We start from the raw sequence: 22,764 nt of genomic DNA on the forward strand, positions 1-22,764 counted from the left end.
CCTCAAGGCTTTCATGCTTTCACAACCAGCAACCCTTGCTGCCCTGGGTTTGGGCTAGAAAAGTTCCAATAAACAGTCCAGGAGCAGTCAGGCATGACTTTCCCAGCAGCCTCTCCTCCCAGGAGACGGTCTCTGTCCGAGCCAGCTCCAGGCTTTGCGAGGTCCTGGGCAACAGAAGGTTACTGGAGGATTACCGAAGGATTAGGGGCCTTGCTGAGTGAGCATGCACGGGGTGCTTTCTGCCAGAGTGACTTTTCTGAAACAGATCTGATCACGCCACCCCTCTATGGCACATGTCTCCTGCAGCCGTATTTGAAAAAGTGTCACCCAACCCTACTCTGCATCAAACTCACCCAGCAGAGGGAGTGGTTATAAAAATGCAGATTCCTGGGTCCACTCCCTGCTGAATATGAGCTTCTCTGTGGAGGGTTCAGGAACCACAGTTAAAACACCCCCCCCCCCACCCCAACTGATTCTTACGTGCACTCAAGTTGGAGAACCAAAGCACACTGCAGGGGAGAGTCCAACTGCTGAGCCTCGTGCACAGGCCCACCAGCATGTGGTCCTGCCTGCATCTGTCTTCTCGTCCCTCCTGGGAGCACGTACCTGCCCTGCACCTGCGCTTCCAGCCAGACTGACGCACCTCACAGAATCAGGGTCTCCCTCTCGCCTCCAAGATGCTCCCACTGCTTAGAACACCCTCCCTCCCATCCCCCCTTCCTTTCCCATTGTTAGCCTTTTATTCTTAGCAATTAGCTCAGTTATTTTCTCTTCTGGATTAGACGTGCCTCAAACCTCATAGTGGTACTTACACTGAATCATAACCATTTGGTACTTGTCCTTCTCTCCGTTGGACTATGAGCTCCATGAGATGGGACTGTGTCTTGCCCTGGTTCCCAGTGTGTGCTGTGTTCCCTGGCCCTCAGTAGAGGCTCAGAAACAGCTGGGAATAAATCAGGTTTTCAAGTTAGAGGCACCAGAGCTTTGCGTCTACTTGGGTTGAGTCCATTTTCTTAACAAAACCCCAATATTGGTGGTGGTGGTGTTTAAAAAAAATTCTGGTCTCTCAAAGGCAACAACGGGATTAATAAAGAAGTAATAAACCCAAACTATGCGATTAACCAGGTATAGTTTACTAGAGATTCTTTGGCATTAGATATGCAACAAATTTCAAATGGAAGTATGATTGCAGTGTGGCCCCGTCCCAACTGTGCAAAATCACACTCGGGGGCTGGAGTTAGGTGGTGGGGCGTTGGCTGGGTGGGCTACAACTGGGAGCTGAGGAGCCCAGGGGCTGAAACTAAGATAGGGATTCAGGACCTCCAAGGAGATTGGAGTCAGAGGTCTGTGTCAGCACCGGCAGGGTCAGTGCTCCCGAGACTGAGTAACCTTACCACGTCCTGAAGGCAGCAGTTTGCAGAGCCACGAACACCACCATCAGCAAGGGTCAGGAGCTGGATGAAAACTGGGCCGAGAACAGTGAAGAGTTTGGAAAAGGCGGGCGAGCACTGCTCTCCAGGAGCCCTTGGGACAGCAGGCAGGCCTTTGTGATGGGGTTTTATAACAAAGGCCTCATTTTGGGTGGTCAGCTGAAGGTAGCTGTGGGCCCTGAGGGCATGTTCACGGGAATATGACACCTAGGGGTGGGCAGTTGGGAACCTCTGACAAAATTCTTACCAGCCTCCCCGCTCTCTCTCCCTTTAAAAATAAACCTCAGATATTTATTTCTCATGGCTCTGGGGTCTGGAAGTCTGAGATCGGGGTGCCAGCACAGCAGAACTCTGGGAGGGGTCCTCCTCTGGGTCGCAGACTGCGGACTTCTCACTGTATCCTCCTGTGGCCAGGAGCAGAGACAGGAAGCAAGCTTTCTTGTTCCCTCTCTGGCTCTGGCACTGTCCACAGCTTCTGTGGTTTTAGAAAACGCCATAGTCCCTCTTCCTGCTCTGGCCAACCACAGACGGCGACTTTCTTCACTGATTGCGCCCTGCTCCCCCCACCGCCATGAAGTGAGATCGTGAGTTTGCACGTCTGAAACTTTAGTAACTTCAGTCACACTCCGAAGGCTGTGAACCAGTTTCCTTCACAGGCATCTCTGGTAGAAGATGCGGGTCCCTTAACACCCGCTGCACACTTCTTTTTTTTCAAGCTTGGCCTCCCTAGATTACCTGAGCCTCCTCCTGGAGCCCCAGGGGCTGTCAGCACTGGGGTGTTTATTCCAAATGCCTCTCCACACATGCTTCTTCAGCTTTCTTCAGTTCTCTTGTCTTTTTATTTCCAGTTTGGCAAGTATCTGCCATTCTTTTCACCTCATCAAAAGGTTGAATTAAACAATGTTTGTTCATCAGATTTCCCATGCAAACACACTGCTGGGGAGTCTTACAGAGGTGAATTGTTTGTGTCCCCCAGCCTCTGTCCTGGGCCCTGGCGCTCCCTGCTCGGCCGTGTGCATGACCTCCGTGTGGGGGTATGGCCACCCTCCCTCAGTCCCACTGCACACAGTGTCGCCAACACTTCAGCCCCTTCTCCATCCAGCCCTGCTCTTCCAACCCCAAGGTCTGTTTCTCTTAGTGCTTTAAGCGCTGCAACGCTCTTAGGTGGTTAATGTAGAAACACTGTACTTTTGAGTAGAGGGTCTGACAAGTATACACACGCAATTTTTGGCATTTGCTTGATGGTGCTCTGTTTCTCTAGTGCTCATTTTAATTAAAAGGGAGGGAGGTGTGAGCATGGCTGTGGAGACAGGACTGGGGCTGTTCAAAACTTGAGCCTGATCCTGGCTCTGACACTGAGTCTCCCTCTGACCTTGGGCAGGTTCCTTAAATTTTTTTTTCTTTAATTCTTCTGTTCTCTCATGTCCATTCTCACACATGTCTCATTTTCTTTCTTCTTTTATTATTTTTTGTTTTAAAATTTATTTTATTATTATTTTTAATGGAGGTACTGGGGATTGAATCCAGGACCTCGTGAATACTAAGCACATACTCTTCCACTGAGCTAATCGCTCCCCACAAGTTCCTTAAATTTTAAATGAAGACTCTAATGAAGAGTCCAGGCTGTTTCTTGGGGACATGCTAAGTATTGTCAAAAATGCTAATTATTGAAAATATCTTCTCATCCTTGAAAAATTCCAAATTTCTTTTTGCCAGGTCCAGGATCAGATACCCTAGTTCCCCTCTGCTAGGGCACTGTCAGATAGCTGGCCCAGACATTCATTAATTGTTTTTAATTGCTATTAAAAAAAACAAAAGCCCAAACTCCTGAGCAAATTCAAGTAGAATGTGGTTATGAAAGCCAACGCCTGTTGCCAAAGAAAGATGTGTGTGCGCACGAGCTCGTATGCATGTGCGTGTGTGTATTCCTGCTCTGGACCGTGTGCTGTGTTATGTAACATCTAACCCTTGATCCCTGGGTGTTATCCGGTGAGCAGCCAGTTGGATCTGGGGCCTAAACGTGCCTTGGGAGCTGTTTTAGCCTTGCTGGGAACTAAATGACTATAGAGTTCCAACCCTGCTTGATAAGCAGCGTCTTCCCCGGTTCATCTGACACAGCCCAGCTGCTCTGCAGGGCCAGCAAGCTCGCTTACTGTGTCTCTAGAGGAAGTGTTGTGAATGGTCTGTGAGGAGCCACCGCTGAGCTCGTGGCAGCCCATCCCAGGCCTGCAGGAAGGGCTCTGGGCACTTGTCAGGACATCCATTCTTCTATACAGGGCTTTACAGGGTTCCTCTGTTGAGGAACTTTAACATCCTAAGCAGCTCTGAGTTTTTTTTGGAGGGAGTGTGTGTATTACTCCCCGTGAAGCCAGGCTCCGTTTTGGGGCTGGCCCAGGGCCTGATGCTGCCTGTGCACAGGCCCTAGGGGACTGTCACTGGATTACACTTGTCTAACAGGCTGTTGGGCAAGTTTGGATACATTTAGTCAAACCACCCATGAACTCACCATTCCAAATAGCTTAACTGGCTGCATGGTCAGGTGCCAAGGCACCAGCATTAACGATCTGCCAGACGTCCAGGGCCCATACCGAACTGCTGACCCAGAGGAAGGCTCTCCCGGCGGGCAGATTCCTCTCCCCGGTTCTGTTGCCTGTGTTAGTCTGGCCTCATGTATAACCCGTGCCAGGCTTTCCTCTGAGAAGGGCACGGGGTGCAGTGGGAATACGGTGGGTTCACTCCTAATCCCTTTTTGCTGCTTTCTCATAATTCTACTGTGTAATTTCTGGTCAGTGACTTCCAGGTTTCAAATCTTTTCTAAGTGTTCAGTTTCTACACAACTTTATCACCCCTTAAGAATTAAAAACAATTACATTCTCTGTTCAGCTATTAATACTGGGATTCATATTTACTTTGTAAGCATGTCTCTGTTTTTAGTTTTGTTGTAAGTTTTTTTTGCTTATGCATTTTGTTTCTGTTTGTGGATAAGAAATGTAAGAGTGGAATGTTAAATTTCAGTGTAGTTGTGTAATGTCACGAATTTTAAAATTAAACTTTTTGAGGACAGTGACCTGTGAAGCCACCCCAGGAGCCAGAGCTGTTGTAGCCCCTTCTCTTCCCCTTCCTGTTGCAAAAAAAAAAAGGCATTTGTACCATTAAAAAAAGAATTTAAAAATTAAAAAGTGGATTGGCTAACAACAACCAAAAAAAAAAAAAACAAACAAAAAAAAAACCAAATCAGGAACAAGACAAGGATGCCCACTCTCACCACTTTTATTCAACATAGTTTTGGAAGTTCTAGCCACAGCAATCAGAAAAGGGAAAGGAAATAAAAGGAATCTAAGTTGGAAAGGAAGACGTAAAACTGTCACTGTTTCCAGATGACATGATGCTATACATAGAAAATCCTAAAGGCACCATCAGAAAACTCCTAGAGCTCATCAATGAATGCAGTAAAGTTGCGGGACACAAAGTTAACATACTGAAGTCTGTTGCATTTCTATACACTAACAATGAAATATCAGAAAGAGAAATTAAGGAAACAATTCCATTTACCATTGCAGCAAAAAGAATACAATACCTAGGAATAAACCTACCTAAGGAGGCAAAAGACCTGTGCTCTGAAAACTGTGAGACACTGATGAAAGAAATTGAAGACGACACAAACAGATGGAAAGAGATACTGTGTTCTTGGACTGGAAGACTCAGTATTCTTAAAATGGCCATTCTACCCAAGGCAACATACAGATTCAATGCAATCCCTATCAAATTACCAATGGCATTTTTCACAGAACTAGAGCAAAAAAATGCTTAATTTGTATGGAAACACAAAAGGCCCCAAATAGCCAAAATAGTCTTGAGAAAGAACAGGGCTGGAGGAACCACGCTCCCTGACTTCAGACTATACTACAAATCTATAATAATCAAAACAGTATGGCACGGGCACAAAAACAGACACATAGATCAAAGGAACAGGACAGAAAGCCCAGAAATAAACCTGTGCACGTATGATCAACTAATCTATGACAAAGGAGGCAAGAATATACAATGCAGAAAAAGTCTCTCCAATAAGTGGTGCCAGGAAACTGGGCAGCTACAGGTAAAAGAATGAAATTAGAATATTCTCTAATACAACATACAAAAATAAACTCAAAATGGATTAAAGATCTAAATGTAAGATTGAATACTATAAAACTCCTAGAGGAAAATGTAGGCAGGATACTCTGTGACCAAAATCACAGCAATATTTTTTTTGATTCATCTCCTAGAGTAATGGAAACAAAAGCAAAAATAAACAAATGGGATCTGATTAAACTTAAAAGCTTTTGTACAGCAAAGGAAACAGTAAACAAAATGAAAAGATGACATATGGAATGGTAGAAAATATTTGCAAATGATGCTACTGACAAGGGATTAATTTCCAAAATATACAAACAGCTCATATACCTCAATATCAAAAAAAAACCTAATCAAAAAATGGGCAGAAGACCTAAATAGACATCTCTCCAAAGAAGACATACAGATGGCCAACAAGCACATGAAAAGATACTCAATACTACTAATTATTAGAGAAATCCAAATCAAAACTACAATGAGGTAACACCTCATACCAGTCAGAATGGCTGTCATCAAAAAGTCTACAAATAAATGCTGGATAGAGCATAGAGAAAAGGAAACCTTCTTACACTGTTGGAGGGAATGCAAATGGGCATAGTCACTATGGAGAACAGTATGGGGGATCCTTAAAAAACTAAAAATAGAGTTACCATATGATTCAACAGTCCCACTCCTGGGCATATGTCTGGAAAAGACAAAAATGCTAATTTGAAAAGATACATGCACCCCAATGTTCACAGCCGTACTATTTACAATAAAAGACATGGAAGCAACCTAAATGTCCATCGACAGGTGACTGGATAAAGTTGTGAGGTGAAATACTACTTAGCCATTAAAAAGCCTGCAATATAATGCCATTTGAAGCAACACGGGTGGACCTGGAGACCGTCACACTAAGTGATGTCAGACAGAGTAAGACAAATACCATATGATATCATTTACATGTGGAATCTAAAAAGATTATACAGATAAATTTATTTACAAACAGAAATAGACTCACAGACAGAAAACAAACAAGGTTACCAAAGAGGAAAGGGTGGGGAACACACACCTCTGGGCCTGACGTCAGGCTGAGAAAGCCGAGTGTGTGTCATGGTGAGCTTTGGGAAAGGCTCTGAGGAGAGTACCTTTCGGGGGTTCTCATACCACAATATGTCTCAATTCTTATAGTAATAACTGAAGCTAAGAAACTGCTACATAATGACCTCCACGGTGACCTAGGTCCAATTCAACTTCAGCGTCTTGGTTTCCTTGGAGCCCCATGGTGGTGGTGCAGGCCCAGCTGCTAAGTGGCTCACCTCTCTTTTCACCGCTTTTCTGTTTTCCCAGGGGCCTCATGTGCCATGTGTAGACTCGAGCCTGTGATCCAGGACCACCTATGACCCAGCAAAGAGGTCCGCCAGGCCCTAGAGGCGGGTGTTAGGCCAGTTTGGGCAGGGAACTCCAGAGTTCTGGGTCTGGTGGGCATGTCTGCTCAGACATGGGAGTGAAGCGACCAGAGGACCAGAGAGGGCCCGGCAGGCCAGCCAAGTACTTCAGTCCTCCTGGGGCTTGGCTTCCTTTCGCACTAAAACAGCGCAAAACCGAGCAATTCTGTAAGGGCTTTGTTTTCGAACACTGAGAGATTTCCTAGCTGTACAAGCCCAGGGGCGTGTGAATCTGAAACTTCTAGTGCCTGTGCGTTCCCCACCTCGACAGCCACCGCGGATGAAATGTGGTGGCACTTCTGCCCTGTGGACACCAGGAGTCATGAACCGTTCACTTCAGAGCACCTGCTGAGGCGCTGAGGGCCCACACCGAGGAAACCAAGCCCCAAGCTCGGTCCAGCGGGCTGAGTCCTGGTGCCTGAAACAGCTGCCTCAGAAAGGGCATGCTGTCCTCTTTCCAGGGGAAAACTTCCTTTCTCGCAGGCCCCTCGGGGCTCTGGTGCAGAACTTTCTCCTCACTGGCCCAGGCGCAGAGACCCAGGCTGCCCCAGAGGCCCTTTCTCCCAAGCCCAGCGCTTTGCTGACCTGTTTCCTGCCCCACTTTCCTCTTTTTTCCTGAAGAGAGCTACAGTAGCAGGAACAAATGAAGCTCTCTATGAGCTTTTAACTCAAAGTAAAAGAGCTTCTTTTTTGATTGCAGCTGTTCTGAAGTCTCGAGTTCGCCAAAAAAGAATGGAATCTTAGAAAACCTGGCAAGTCACATTCCTTGGAACGGCTCCCGAGAGGTCTTGTTTTCTGAACTCTCTCTCCATTGTCTCCTCCTGTTCTTTGTAAATCTCCCTTATTAAACCAGATTGGGAGATTTTTCAATAGATTAATATGTTCTCAGGAGATCTGGGCCAAGTTTCCGACTTGAGTATTCCTCAGACGGGAATGTGGGCATGCCTTCTTCTCGAGTTTCCCCTGCTTGGTTCGCAGCTGGCATTTTTAAAGCCTAGCGTCCCCGTGGTTCTGCCTGCCCTTTGCTGCTGTCTTCAGCCGTTTGGAGGCATCATTTTTTGGACCTATTTCTTTTCTGTATTTTGTTTTTCTTGCTGGGTTTTTAAAGCGTTCAGTTCAGCAAGTATTTGTTGAGTGTTTTCTGTATGTCAGGAGCTGGGGAAAATGATGAAGAAGACACCTTGCTGTTGGAGAGCTCAGGTGCAGTAAAGTCAGACGGCTAACCGGAGCCTTCCTCCCCGAGGGAGGGCAAGATCTTACCTACACCTGACTCTTCGTAGTCCACAACCCACCACGAATGACAGCTTGCCCCCTCCCTGCGCAGCCTTCTTCCCTGTGATATCGTGGTATCAATTTACAGAACCAGCCGGAAAGCAGCAGGGCGGTGTAAGCACCTGGTGATCAGGGTGATCGCAGCTCATGCCTGGGCTCTGTCAAACTCCAGCCTAACCTTCTTCAAATAAATTATTGGGAGATTTGTAAAAAGTCAAAACCAAATCAAGCTCTAAGTCTTCTGAAGTAGTTTTGTAACCTCTATAGGCAGTTATTTGCCAAGAATCTATTGTGTGCAAAGCGGGAGCCAGTAGCAGTGCAGGATTTAAAGTCATGTCGCCACCTGCCCTCTGTCTGCCTCTGGAGGAGCACAGGGCTCTCCTTGCCCAGGGAACAGGTCACCACTTTGTGTTCACTTTCTTCTGTCCCCTTCTCAGTAAAGTGACTGGGTCTCAGCGTCTTTCTCTTTCCTCCCTCCCTCCTTCCCTCCCCCCCACCCCGCCCCGGACTCTGGAGTACGCCCATGGTAGAACGTGTGTTGGGCAGAACTGTTCTAGAACATGCTTGAACTAGGAAGCCCATGTGGGTCACGGAGGGAAGACTGCCTTGGCAAGGAAGTCCATTTGCTCTTCTCGTCCGTAAATCTTCTGGAACGATTTGGTTTAAAACTGTTCTTTTCTGATTCTTGGTGTGCCTTCCTGTGAACAATTGGGTGTCCTGTGAACCACTGCCTCTAACGTCACTGCAGAAGATGTACACGTCAGCACTGTGGAAATGGCTTACCCTGTGTGCCTGAGGCCTCGACATCTCTAAACAGTTACAAGGACATGTTGCTCCCCATCCAACCAAAGAGCCACCTTTACTGTCCTTGCCTCTTTGTCTCCTGTCTTAAACATTTTAAAAATTTTTGAGAAAGGCACTCAGACAAGCTGGGCAAACAGATGTGAAACCTAGATGTAAACCATACCTGGCTGACAATGGATAATGTTTGCATGCGCTGCCAGTTGGGGGTTCTCTTCAAACCCCCTGAAGCCGACTTGATGCGCATATCAACTCGCCCATTCACTTCCCCGCGGTGTTGCAGAGCCTTGCTGTGACTGGCCCTCCCACGGCAGTCACTCTCACAGGAGCTCACACGACGACGGGAAGCCTTACAGGCACAAAGACTGTCTAAACTACACGAGAGGATGCACAGGGAGATGAGTGACTTCTGACAGCTTGTGGTAAGCATGTTTGCATTTTATTTCCTCCTTAAGAATAAAACACTCACACACACACACACACACACACACACACACACACACACACACACACAGAGGAAAGCAGATCCACCTGAAATGAGGGCGGCACGGGGCCACGGCCACCAGGAGCCTGAGCTGGGGTTTTTATTCGTGTGGTCCGCGAGGAAAGGGCTCTGTGCTCATCTGGCTGGGTCGGTTCCACCACCAGGTGTTCCAGGGGAGCGAGTCAGTTCTGGTTTCCTTCTGAAAGAGCCCTGTTTGGAGTTCACTGTATGCAGCCCAGGTGTTTGTGTCTGCTGCCGAGGGATTATTTCTGCTGGTAGATCCGATCAGATGACCATGTGGCAAAGGTTCCTGCCCTTCCAGCTGCCCAGAGTTCCTTTCCAGCTGCAGTGGACGAGCAGTGCAGAAGGAGGTCAGATGGACCCTTCTCATTTCAGTTTTCTGAAGAGATGGTGTGATGGCTGTTAGATTTTAAGTTAAACAGCTGTCAATCAGTCTCTGAAGGAAGCTGAGCTCAGGGTACTGTGATTCTGTTGGATCACCCGAGCTTAGGGGTTAGGCTTGTTTCCTTGTCTGTGAAAAGGCTACACCAGGTGGTCCCGCAGGTCCCTCTGACTCTACGACGCAGAAGTGCTAATGGGGGCATGAGCCCCCATGTGCGTACTCGCGGGCATTGCAGAGGGACGCGGCACATCCTGCGCTGTTCCCAATGGCTGTTATGGTGCATTTCAATTTTTTTTTTCCCCAAGATATTTACTGAGCTTTTGTCTTAAAAGCCAAGAAATCATCATTTAGGTCATCCTTGAGATGCAGAATTCCCTTTGTCCACCTCCTACAGAGGAAAATTGTTTAAAGTGGGATAATGTGAACAAGAACATAATGACTGTTTCATGACATTTATTTATGTACAATGCTGTGCGGGAGGAATTTTGCAAGCCGTTATGAAGGCAGCATGTTGCAGAGTCCGAGTTAACTTTGAATCATGAATTTATTATAGAAAGATACCAATTTAGTTCTAGGAAGTGCTTTTGCTACCCAATTATGTATTACGAGTTATAAAAGGGATTTCTAACTGCAAGTGGCTTTCAAAGAATAATTTTCTACGGGTGTAAACAGCAAGTACAAGATACATAATTGAGAAAGAGTGGCTGCAAAATCTCAGCAGAACTGCCTTTCCCCAGACAGGTGTCTTTCCTTAGGCATTTCTGGGCGAAGCCAGCCTTGCCGAGTAGCATTAGGTCTCCATTACCCAAGAGAAAGGGGAAAATTCATCACACGCGCTGCCTTGGAAAGGACTGTTTCAATCATCACCTCACTTGGCTTTTCTGAGAACGTTATGGGAAATCAGGCTTCGCATGTCTTTTCTTACTGGGAAAATGCTGTGGTTTTCTCTGACTTACAGATAAGTCAGGAGAGAACGGCTCAGTTAATCTGACCCTTCAACGTCCCAGGCTTAATCCGAGGCACCTGGGTCCTGGTGCCTCCTCCACCACTTTATCCAGCTCTCTCACTCCTTCTCTCCTGCTGGGGAACTGGGTGAGTGTGCTCCTTACCAGGGCCTCAGGCATCCATCCTGAATTATCACAGCTTGTGACAGACCTTCTAGTGTTTCTTCCTTCATCATCTTGATATTTTTATAAAGAACACAGAGCCCTCTCCCTAACCAGACAACCGTCCTTGATCTAACCAAATGCGTCCACCATTGACAGGAGTGCCAGTTAATTTCTTTCCTTTGAAACTCAAGCCTACAAGCAGACATGTACGTCAAGTAGCCCGACAACCAGAACATTTTAATATTCTCTCCTATCTTCCCTCCTTATTTCCAAAATCCAAGTTTTTTTTTTTCCACTATAAGCAAGAAACATGTGGGAAAAGTTCTTTTCAAAAATGCTCTCCCATACCACCTAAAGATTTCCTGATTATCAAAGGAACCCACACAAGTACCGATGGAAAAGCCCTTCAGCACAGAAGGGGTGAGGCGTGGGGAGGTGTGGGGCCTGGGAATGAGTGGGGCTCTCTGCAGGAGGCAAGTCTGGGCCCAGAGGACAGGCTGGGTCCCTGTGCTGAGGATCTGCCTCAAACAGTGGACTGGGAAGGGGTGGCAGGGGTACCTTGGATTGTCGTCTGGCTCCCGCAGCTCGAGGGTGCAAAGGGAGGTCATGAATTTCAGTCTGCTGTTTAGCAAAGTTCACAAATACCTGGAAGCAAGAAAAGGACAAGAGTAGGTAGACGTTTCCAGAAAAGGGCACCCTCCACCCACCCACTTTGTTTCCTATTTTCCTCAGTTAAGGTACAGCCCTGGCTGAGCAGCTCGCGTCCTGCCTGGGGCTTGGGGCTTTTCCTCCCAGTTGTGAACTAAGCCGAGCGCCTGCCTGCAGGAGGATTCGCAGGTAAGCAGGCATGGCGGATTCTCAGGAGCAGTGTCCCCCTCAACCTCTAAAGGAGTAACAAAAAAAGTCCCAGCCCCCCAAAGCAGAAGTTGATCTCTTTTCCGTTCTTCCCTCAGTGTGCGGTGTGGCTGACCCCTGTCCTGCCTCCACCCACTTACACTAACCAGAGGGTGCTGGGCAGCCCACTCCTCAAAGGGCAAGCGGAGATGTTTATTTAAGGATGTTTATTTAAAAAACAAACAAGTGAAAAATAAAGGCCCAGTAAATCCCAGAAACAACTCAAATGTCCCTACGGATGAACGGATACACAAAACGTGGTAAATACATACAGCTGAGTATTATTCAGCCTTAGGAAGGAAGGGTATGCTGACACATGCTCCTACACGAATGAACCTTGGGGACATTAAGTTAATGGAAATAAGCTGGACACAAGAGGGCACGTACTGGATGACACACCTGTATAAGGTACGTGGAGGAGTCAACAGAGAGTGGAACAGTGGTTACCAGTGGCTGGGGGAGTGGTTATGGGGAGCTATTGTTTGATGGACACAGTTTCAGTTTGGGAAGGTGAAAAATTTCTGGAGATGGAGAGGGATGATGGTTGCACAGCAATGTGAATATACTTAATGCCACTGAAGTGTAATGCCACTTAAAAATGTTATACACGTATTTTGTCACAAGAAAAAAGTGATCACGTGGAAAAACCTGACACATGGCACACATATTGATCAAAAAATCACTGAATTGTACACTTTAAATGGGTGCATTCTAATGTATTTAAATTAAACATCTGTAAGGTTGATTTGAAAAGGAGATGGTCCCCTTTGGCCACCACCACAAACCAGGGGAAATATTGAAATATTGTTCCTGACATTCTGAGTTTTGCCCTAACGGACAGAGTGACTAGAGTGTTGGCCCTTGGGCACGTCCTGCCTCGTGGTCTGTGGATTCCCGCCGGGCGCCGGGCCTTTGCATGCCCCACTCTGTGCGCTCTGCATGGGGTGCCCTGGCTGCCTTGCCTGGTCCAGCGTGGTCTGCGTGACCGAGTACTCCTCGATGAGCAGGCTGTCCTTGTGGGAGATGAGCAGCCGGAAGATCCTGGCCAGGGAGGAGGAGGAGACCTGGAACTGAAGCATGTTGTAGTGCCGCTCCCTCTGCACGCTGCCGGGGAAGCTGCCCTGGAAGAACCGCTCCACGGGGCCCAGGTCGGGGAGCACGTCATCCTTCGGGCACTTGACCTTCATTGTGACGATGTAGCCGTCTCCAAACCTGGGGGCACACGCGGCGGCGTGCGACAGGCCTGTTAGCAGGAGGGTCTCAGGCAATCCCCAAACGAGGAGCAGACTCATCAGAAATATTGGGTGTGAAAGGCCCAAACTACAGACCTTGTGCGCATGTTCAAAACTAGGATTTTAAAAAAGGCCGCGATGGCTCCTGGGAAAGTGGTGTGATACTAGTTTTTAGGGGAGTAAATGTCTGTGTGGTGACGTGGGGCACCAGCCCTGCGTCCCAGCTTTCTCTGTCCACCTCCCGGAGGCGTGGGTGCTCCCCACCCCCTGCCCTCTAACGTGCTTGCTGAAGTCAAAGGGGGCTGAGCCCTGTGCGGAGACCACAGGCTGCCCGGGACGGTGTGTGGGGCTGGTGCCTACTCAGAGGGGAAGACTGTCTGGCCCTGAAGGAACTGGCCGGGGGAGCAAAGGCTTGGAAAGGTGGCACTTCCCCAGGGAAGCTTCCAGAACAAATGGGGCTGCCGGGCCAGGGCCTTTGCTAGTTCCCTCCTCCTTCTCCAGGTCGCCTGCACGTGGATGGAGAGCGGTCCCCCAGGGCGCGGGGCACGGCCAGTCAGCCTCCCCGCACGCTCAGACAGGGTGTGCTCACTGCAGCGCTGCCCCGTGACCCCGGGGTGTTCTCCCCTCAACAAAATGCCTTTGCCTTTCAGCCCCGGGGAACTGTCTGCCACACGGGAACACTCCCTCCCTCCCGCTCTCCCCTGGGGACATGTGGAGTGAGCACGGAAAGGAGTAGGCGCATCCATGTGGACGCTGGGAGTGGCTGACACGGGCCTGGTGACCGCACACGCTCAGCGCCCCTAGGTATCTGCGCGGTGTCCGAGCTGTGGTTGCTCAGAAAGTCATGGGTCAAATGCCCAAATGGAGCTAGTTCACTAGAGCTTTCTCTCAATCATCTGTCTGCTTATTGTGTGCTGTGCAAGATGGCCCCCTGGGGACATGGAGATGAGGCGCTTACGCGCTCTTCCTCTCGCCACCTGGCACCATGGCTTTTCTGTGCTGGGCCCTCGAAAAGTGTTGATAAGTAAATGAGGGCTAACTGTAAGTCCACCCCTCCTAGTTTGTAAAGCATATCAGAGTGCAAGGGAGCATGGCAGCTTATCAAAGTCTTATCATAAGCGATGGTCTGCTTCAGTACACACTGTCATTAATAATGCACTATTCACAGCAGTGTACACTGCACAGGGGCAGGATAACCCTGCTGGAGATGACTGGCTGGCACTGCTGGTTTATCATATAGCACACGGCCTCAAACTCAAAAGCATACGGCATGCCAGAAAGGAACCCTCATGACTCAGGCTGTTTGGTTTCCGGATCATTCCTACATTGGTTGCAGACTCTTATTAATAGGTCATAAGTTCTGGATCTGATGGGATCTGGGATAGTGAGGCAGTGGTGGTGACCCTCCTTCATCCCAGCTGGGCTCTGCATTTGCCCCGATGAGAAGCCCAAATGGGAGAGTCGGTGAGCCTTCAACCACAGGCAGTTAGCCTAGCAGAGAAGAGTTTCACTGCTCAGCAGCTTTCTCCATCTGCTGCTGCAGAATGAGGCCCAGACACCACCTGCCTCTGCCGGTGGGATGAGGGGGCAGCAGGACCCTCCACATGTCAGCAGAGAGCACATGGCCTGGTTGACTACCCTCCTCTCCCCAGCAGGTAACAGGAAACCTCCCACCAAGTCCTTACTTGTACTTGAGGTGCTGAATGGTGCCCAGACACTGAAAGGCGCCCTTCACCATGATGGCCAGCCGGGTGCACAGGGCCTCGCACTCTTCCATGCTGGGGGCAGGGGAGAGCAGGTGAGGACCGGATTCCATGGCCCGCCTGCTCCACCCCGGCCCCTGGGGACCTCTTGCCTGTGGGAAGTGAGGACCACGGCTCTCCCTTCTCTGATGATGCTCATGATGGTGTTCCACAGCATGCGGCGTGCCTGGGGGTCCATGCCTGTGGTGGGCTCGTCCTGTGTGGGGGCACAGAGGACAGGGACTCGGGCTGGGAGCCAGTCTCTCCTGGTTTCTGCACCCTCCTTGGCTGACTCCCTCTGAGCAGCTCTGCTCTCTGGCAGACAGTTCACAAAGTCACTCCCCCATGGGCAAGACCCAGGGAAGCCAGCACAGGGTGTGGAGGCAGGAGTGAACCAGGAGAGTGAAGAAACCTCAGGCACACCTCTAGACTGGCTTCAGCCCATGGGTGGGGTAAGGCTGATTAACGCAATGAGGGAATTATCTTAAAAAAAGAGAAAAGAATTCAATACATATGTTTGCAAGGAGGCAGGAAGAGAACTCAGGTGACTTTTCAGGGTCCCTCCAAGTCCTGTAACCTATGCCTTCATAAACCCCAGACTGCATGGGCATGGGGGCCTCGGTTCGGTCCAACTCTGGCGAGAACCACATGAACATCTGCTCCAGTCCAATTAGGGTCCTCAACAGGCCTCCTCAGGCAATGGTAACTTCTGACCAGACACGGACATTCTGCAGAGGGGCTGAACTTCCCTGCTGCGAGCCTGCAGCCCCACAAGAACTCAGAGCGAGACTGTGTTGTGACTCTAGTCCCACCCAAGAGCTGTGAACAAAACTCTGGGCTGATCAGCTCAAAATGAGCAGTATAGGGAACATCCCGGACAAAAGCAGACTGCTGGACTCCCCAGATCTGCTGACCCAACCACGGAGATGCAGCACTTGGCGCTTGCAAGCCCCTGGGTGGTCTCGGTGGCCCTCACCAGCAGCACCAGCGGTGGGCAGCCTATCAGCGCAATGGCCGTGGAGAGTTTCCGCTTATTGCCTCCGCTGTAGGTGCCTGCCAGGCGGTCCGCGTAGAGGGACAGGCCCAGGCTCTGAATACTCCAGTCTGTCACCTGGGGAAACGAAAGAAACCTCATCTGGGGGGGAAAAACCAAGCAAACACCCTAACCTCCACCAGTTCAAACTCTTGGGCTCCCAGGAGGACAGACCCCGCTGGGCTGAAACAGAACCGCCTGCTGCCGCGTGGGGTGGCTCGTGGCCTCCAAGGGCGAGACGTCTCCTTTCCCCTCTGGGCCTTAGATCCCAGTGTGGTTTGGTCAGCTCCGTACCCCTTGGGCGCATCCCCCTGAGAAATGGCCTTTCGGCTTACAAAAGCAGGAGAATGCTTCTCTCCCAGTGTCCTGTGACTAGGAGTGGGAGAGGAAGAGTCTTAGCGTCTGTCTGAGAAGATGGTGGGTCCCAGCCCTGTTGACTCCACCCCTCATCAGGGTCACACTGTAGTCTTGTGCACACCTCTAATGTACACTGACGGAGCGCCCACCACGAGCCGAGCACGGTGCTGGGCACTGGGGAATAATGGTGAACACAGCCATTGCTGCTGTACCGGCAGATCGGGGGGCAGTGACAGACAGTTAGACACAGAATAACGACAGATTGTAACAGCGCTCAAAGAGAACCCCAAAGTAAACCATGACAGAGAGCACCCCGTGTGAGCACGTGTTCGTGTGCACGCACGTGCTCAGAAGCAAAAGAGGGAAGTTTCTGGAGACAAGCCCACCAGGCGCCTGCCTTCTGCGCTTGTGCCCGCACCTGGAATGCTCTTCCCCTAGACATCCACACGGCTCACTCCGCTCTTCACTCAGAGGCCGCCCTGCCTAAAAGTGCAGACCCCACCCCAACAATTCTTTCCTGCTTTATTTTCTCCCCAAGGACTTTTTATTCTCAAATGTACTGTGTATCTTCTTTATCTTTTTATTGTCTGTCCCTCCCACTAGAATTTAAGCTCCATTTCTCACCCTTTATTTAGAATACTTTCCAACCTACAGAATCGTGTAAGAATAAGAACAGTACAAAGAACGTTCTCTATTTTTCTCTCTCCTTCTCTACACACACACACACACACACACAATTTTTTCAGACCCATTCGAGGGCAGGCTATACATGATGGCCCTTCACTCCTAAGTCCTTCAGTGTCTGTTTCCTGAGAACAGGGACCCTGTCTCCCACAAGCACAGCACGGTTGTCACTGGCAGTAAGGCTAGCGCTGCTGCAGGGTTCTCTCGTGGAGCTTACCGCCTTCCGCAGCCTCCTTCTGTCCATCCGCCCAGGGGTGCCCTTCACAGCGCCATTTTCCCTCCAGCACAAGCTGCGGTCTGGTGTCCATCACTCAGCCACACTGTGTCCACTCAGCTTCCTGGGATCAGGAACCCCTCCCTACCCTTCCTCTGCCATTCTGTCTTTTATGATCTTTATAATTTTGAAGAATATGATCCCTCTATATTTCTTAATAGAATGTTCCTGTAGAGCTTGTCCAATGTTTCCTCACAAGATTCAGGCTGTGCGTCCCAATCAGAATATTACCAGGTGAAGCTGTGTCCTTCTCAGGGGGTCACATCCGAGCATGTGCCCCTCAGAGCTGGTGGTAGTTTCGGTCCCTCAGCTGAGGTACTGTCTGACTCCTCCCCTGTTCCCCCCACAGCCCATCAGCAGTCTGCGGGAGACACTTTCACACCATACAAATATCTTGCTTTTCATGCAAAATTTTCCCAGGACTGAAGACACACAGTCAAATTCTGCTGCCTCAGTTATTTGCATTAGTTCTTTCCTCCCATCTGTCTGACTTACATTCGTTTGAAATAAAGTCGGATCACCTTGCTTTGTTTGCTTTCTGTGTCAGGATTTTCTGTCTTCACTTCTACCTCTTTCCCATTCTTACCGATTTAGTTTTGTGTTTTGAATATGTAGAACGTTAACATGCTTCCAGAAGTTTCAACTAAACCAAAAATATCCCGAGAGAAGCGTTACCCCTTCCACTTCCCTTTCACCTCATTTCCCTCTTGCTGATCATCGCAGTCAGTCGTCCAGCTTATCCTTCCTGCATTTCTGTTTGTGAAGGTAAACGGGCATATTTATGCTTTCTTGCTTTTCTTTCTTACATTAAATAGTAGCATTCTACATGTGCTCCTTTGTACTTTGCTTTTTTCATTTAACAATATCTCCTAGAAATAACTCTGTATCAGTTCAGAGATTTTTATTGTTTTTGTTTTTTTAATAACTGCATAAGACTTTATTGTATATATTTACCATCAGTTATTCAGCCACTTTCCTATGCCTGAACATTTAGCTAATTTCCACTATTTTGTGACTAAAATGCAGTGAGTAACCTTGTGCATATGCATTTTGTGCTGTGGGAGGTGTGCCTTCAGGGTAAACACCCAGAAGTGGGACTGTTGGATCAAAGGGTGAATGCAGATGTCAGTTTTGTTAGCTATGAGGGCAGGAATTTTTTCTTCTGTTTTGTTCACCCCCATTTTCTAGAACAGTACTTAGCACATAGCAGACACTCAATAAGCATTTGCTAAGTGAATGAATGGACAGTGTGCTCGAGCTTTCCCATCTCTAAATACATGCACGCTCATGAAGCAGGTTCGTGGTTTACCAAACTCGAGTGGCCACAACAAACCATGTTTTACCCTCTTGATTTCCTCTGCTGGCACGCCTCGAAGCCGGGCATAGAGGTAGAGATGTTCTCGCCCTGTAAGCAGGTCATCAACTGCATCAAACTGAGGACAGTAGCCCATACTTCGATGGACGTCAGAAATATTGGTTAAAATACTGCAAGAAGAAAAAGCAGTTAGCAAGTTTCCCTCGCAAAGGGGGCGACCAGAGATCTGGGGCTGGAGGACTTTCTGCCAGTATGATAAGAAAGCGGCCTCTTCTCTCCTCCCATTGCGCTTCAGAAATGTGCACATTTAGGAATCAAAGCAAGGGTCCTTTGGTTAGACACTGATAAACTCCAGGAATTCTGAGTTTTAATTCCAGTCAGATTCTCCCAAGTTTCCCCATCCAGGATAAATTGAATACCTGTGACCCAAAGTCAGATATGTTTTTGGATTGGATTACAAATGAGTTTAAAAACAAAGAGAAGATTAAATTTAAGAAAATCACAAGTGGTTTTTGATTCCTTCAAACATTTAGGAAGCAGCTAGAGAAGATGTGTGCTTCCCAACGGAAGTAAACTTCTCCATTTGGATTTATTGGCAGAGATACAGTCAATGAAAGAGGAACCAGTCAGATCACCACCCAGAGCAAGAGGCTGGCAGGAGAGATGAAGAGGTGAAGTGAACTGAGTTCTATCAACTCCCTTTGACCAATGTATTTTCCCCCACTAGAAATACATTGCCTTGATGAAAAAATAAACTGTCCATAGACTGGTCTAATTTCTTTCCCCCTTCCCTTACAGCTTAGGGCCTATAAATAAAGGATGGATGCAATCGGATGGGACAGAGAGAGGTCATGCATTTCCCCACCATGACAAAAAATACTAGGTAGGTGGGTACAGCTGGGCCAATTAAAACCACCCAGGGAAGCAAGGTGGGTGCTTTACCAAATTTACAGGAGCTTTCCCACCAGAGAACCCCAATTCCATGTCTTAAACCTATAGTCTCTTTCTAGCTTCTATCTTATTTTACTTTCTGGGCATCTGACCATGTCTCCCTTGGACTACAGCTTGATGTCTTGTGGTAAATGCTATTACATCCTCCTGCCCTTCACTCCCTGGCCTCTCCCCTTTTGTTACCATCATGAAGTCATTTGCTTGGTTGCAGATTAAGCTGGATCTGCAGATGAGATGGACTCAGCCATGGCCTGGCTCCACCTCTGCTGTTCCTTTTGCTCTAGACCCAACAGGGATGGCTGGGGAAAGCTGGAGAACCAAATTCATCCTGTCTGAGCCAGTAAGGCATGCTCAGGGCTCCCCCAGCATCGGGCCCCAGTGAGCATCGGGCCACATTGAGGATGGCTTTCAGGTGAGGAAAGGAGACCCCGGTCAAGCAGGTGCTGGTTAGACGTCAGCAGTGCCTAACTGCACTTATAAACCAGGGCAGAGAGCTCCTCTGGGCACATCTAATGTGTGTGTGAGCTCTGCTGGTCAAGGAGCAGCCTGGAAAGAGGCAAAAAAGTGCCAGTTCACGTTCTTCGTCCAATCACATTGACAACCAGTCCGTTGCCATGTTCCCTATTACAGAGAGCAGTAGGCAGCCTCCCGGAATCCAGGGGCACATGCCAGCTTTCCCTGTATAAAGAAACTCTGGCTTGCTAAGTCAAGCTTCAGCACAGAAATAGCCAGTGCAGATTAAGGCCCCAAAGGCCCCCGAACCAGCCCCCACCTAGAAACTCAACCCGGTAAAAGGATGCTTCATGACAGGGGTTCTTAATGGGGCCGCGGGGCCAGCAGGGCCATAGATGTGCTTCAGGGCTCAGTAAATTCCCCAAAACTGTTTTCAAAAATGTATGGAGGGAGGTAATGGGAAATAATGGTGCATTTCTGTAGGAAGAAGGTGCATGTATTCATCAGATGCTCAAACGGTTAGACGCTTATGATCCACAAAAGATTAAGAACCACTGATTTGGTGCTTCCCAGAACGTCCCAAGAATTCACACTAACAGAGGAGTCTCTCAACCACAGTCAATTCAACTTCCAGAGAGTCCATGTCTTAGATTTTTTGACCATGTTTGCTGAGAGGTCCATGCCTCTGCACAGGTCTTTCAGGCTCTCAGAGTCACCCTCAGACACAGGGACTGAGGCCCACCCTTCCTGTGGTGGGACAGGGACATGGCTCAGGACCCGGGAGAGACACCCTGAGACAGGATGAATAGGACACTCACCTCTTGCCTGCTACCGTGGCATCACCTGAGGTCACCGTGGTGTCTCCAGTGAGCATCTTGAATGTGGTTGTTTTGCCAGCTCCGTTCACTCCCAGGAGGCCGAAGCACTGAAGGACAACACACAGAATTGGCCTTGCCCTGGCGCCCGGGGGGTCCGGGCGTCCTGACCCCGGGCCAGGGTGGGGGTAAGAGGAGGTGCTTTAGCCCTGTGCTGCCTTGACAGAGGCCGCTAGCTGTGCTTGGCGTGAGGTAGCAGAATACGCCGCTCTGGCGTAGGGATGATTTTGAGCTGAAGGCAAATGAGAAGATGTAAGAATAGCTCTCTGCCCTGCCCTCATTTGCCTAAAAGCAGGACATCAATTTACAAGGTGTTCCCCTCCCCTCTACCAGGATGGACAAAAGTTCACCTCTGGAGACAACTTTAGATTCCGATCAGCCTGGAAATGCACCAGGGGAATCTGCACGGCAAACTTTACTAAATAGCCTTTATCTACCTTCAGCTTCCCACATGCTTGTCTTCCGACAGTTTGCCACCTAGAAACTGTAAGGTCCTTTCCTTTGCCTTGTAGCTTCTCTAAAAACGTATGGTTCCTTTGCTAAGACGCGATTTAAGCCCAAGTTCTAACCACGGCCTTGGATCAGCCATCTCCCCTGCGTGTGTGCGACACACATGCTGACAAACTTCTCTCTGTTTTCCTCTTGTTAATCTGTCTCTTGGAAGTCCAGTTTACAGAGCCCTGCCTGGGAACCCAAGAGGGTAGTAAGGAGCAGTTTTCCTCCTGGACGGCTACCGAGCGCCAGAGATGTACCTACATGTGCCGTGAGGAAAACACACGCTGGACTTTAAGACAGAACCATAACAAGAAAGAATGTAAAGCATCTAATAAAAATTGTTTTATATGAATTACATGCTCAAATGATAGCACTTCAGGTATACTGGACAAAATTGATGATTAACATGAATTTCACCTGTCCTTACTTTGCTCACGTGGCTACCAGAAGATTAAAGTGACCTCTGGTGGCTTGCGTTTTATTTCTACTGGACAGCTCACTGGAGAGGAGATGAGAGATGGGCACAGGAGCTGATTTTCTGAGGCCCTTGCGTGTGTGGTGTACAGAGTACCCACCTCCCCAGGGCGGACTCCCACACACAGCCTGTCCACTGCTGGGCTGGAGGCGCTGGAATAAACCTGCAAGATCCAGAGGAGGTGGATTGAGGGCAGAAAGAGGGTTAGAGCGAGGAGGGTAAGAGTGAGGGAGGGTCTAGGCGAAGGGTACATGCTGATGCGGGGGTGCACAGAGGTGCTGTGAGCGCTGAGGGGCCTCGAAGCTGACCCCCCATGCAGAAGTGGAACGCAGGAAGGCTGCAGTGCTTTGTGGCAGTGCCCGAGATGAATACTAGGGAAAATCCACTGAATGTTCTTGGAAGACAGGTTGTAACACAGACATGGCAACCCCACATAAAATTAGGGAAAGGAATTCCTTGCATAAGCCTATTGCTTATTCTATAGGAGGCAAAAATTACAACGTTGTGCCATCTCTGGTCCGACCGGCACCTCCAAACCACCACGCCGGCACCCGCTCCCTTACCTTTGTTAGTTCATTCAGCCTTAAGATATCAGTTTTATTTCCTCCACTAGTAACTCTTTGTCTTTCTTCAGCCACATCATCATCTTCATCTATGATGGGCTCCTTCGCGGGCTGGGTGGTCCTGGGGGAAGGAGCGCGGACAGAGTGGGCTTGTGGACGGCGTCCTCGGCCCTGTCCTTTTCATCTTCCCTTCTTCCCATCCCCTCGCTTCTGCCCCAGCCTGGCCTTCCATCCCCTAAGGCTGGAGCTCGCAAAAGGACTGCCCGCAGGAGAGCCGTCAGGCAGTAGGCAGACAGGGCAAGACCTTGGGTCGAGAGTCAGCCCTGGGCACATCACTGAACCTCTCTAAACCTCACCTCCTTTAACCATAAGATAGGGAGGG

At 49.0% G+C, this 22,764-nt stretch overlaps 1 protein-coding gene across 7 annotated transcripts in view; it reads right to left on the reverse strand.

Moving 5' to 3' along the window:
- Positions 1–1,181: 1,181 nt before the first annotated feature.
- The window catches only part of ABCA4 (ATP binding cassette subfamily A member 4), a 126,132-nt gene continuing 104,549 nt past the window's right edge, over positions 1,182–22,764 (reverse strand). For 3 of the 7 annotated variants that reach the window (XM_010950413.3, XM_074369990.1, XM_074369991.1), the window contains 10 exons: positions 22,383–22,503; positions 21,920–21,982; positions 20,793–20,899; positions 18,599–18,740; positions 15,884–16,018; positions 15,021–15,124; positions 14,851–14,943; positions 12,896–13,145; positions 11,598–11,684; positions 4,685–10,318 (listed from right to left, as the gene is read on the reverse strand). In XM_010950413.3, coding sequence (XP_010948715.2) covers positions 10,283–10,318; positions 11,598–11,684; positions 12,896–13,145; positions 14,851–14,943; positions 15,021–15,124; positions 15,884–16,018; positions 18,599–18,740; positions 20,793–20,899; positions 21,920–21,982; positions 22,383–22,503 — 1,138 coding nt within the window. In that variant the 3' untranslated portion in view covers positions 4,685–10,282. The other 4 variants (XM_074369987.1, XM_074369988.1, XR_012509109.1 and 1 more) reach the window with 4 other exon arrangements.

This window comes from Camelus bactrianus, chromosome 9 (genome assembly GCF_048773025.1).
Source record: "Camelus bactrianus isolate YW-2024 breed Bactrian camel chromosome 9, ASM4877302v1, whole genome shotgun sequence".
NCBI lineage: Eukaryota > Metazoa > Chordata > Mammalia > Artiodactyla > Camelidae > Camelus > Camelus bactrianus.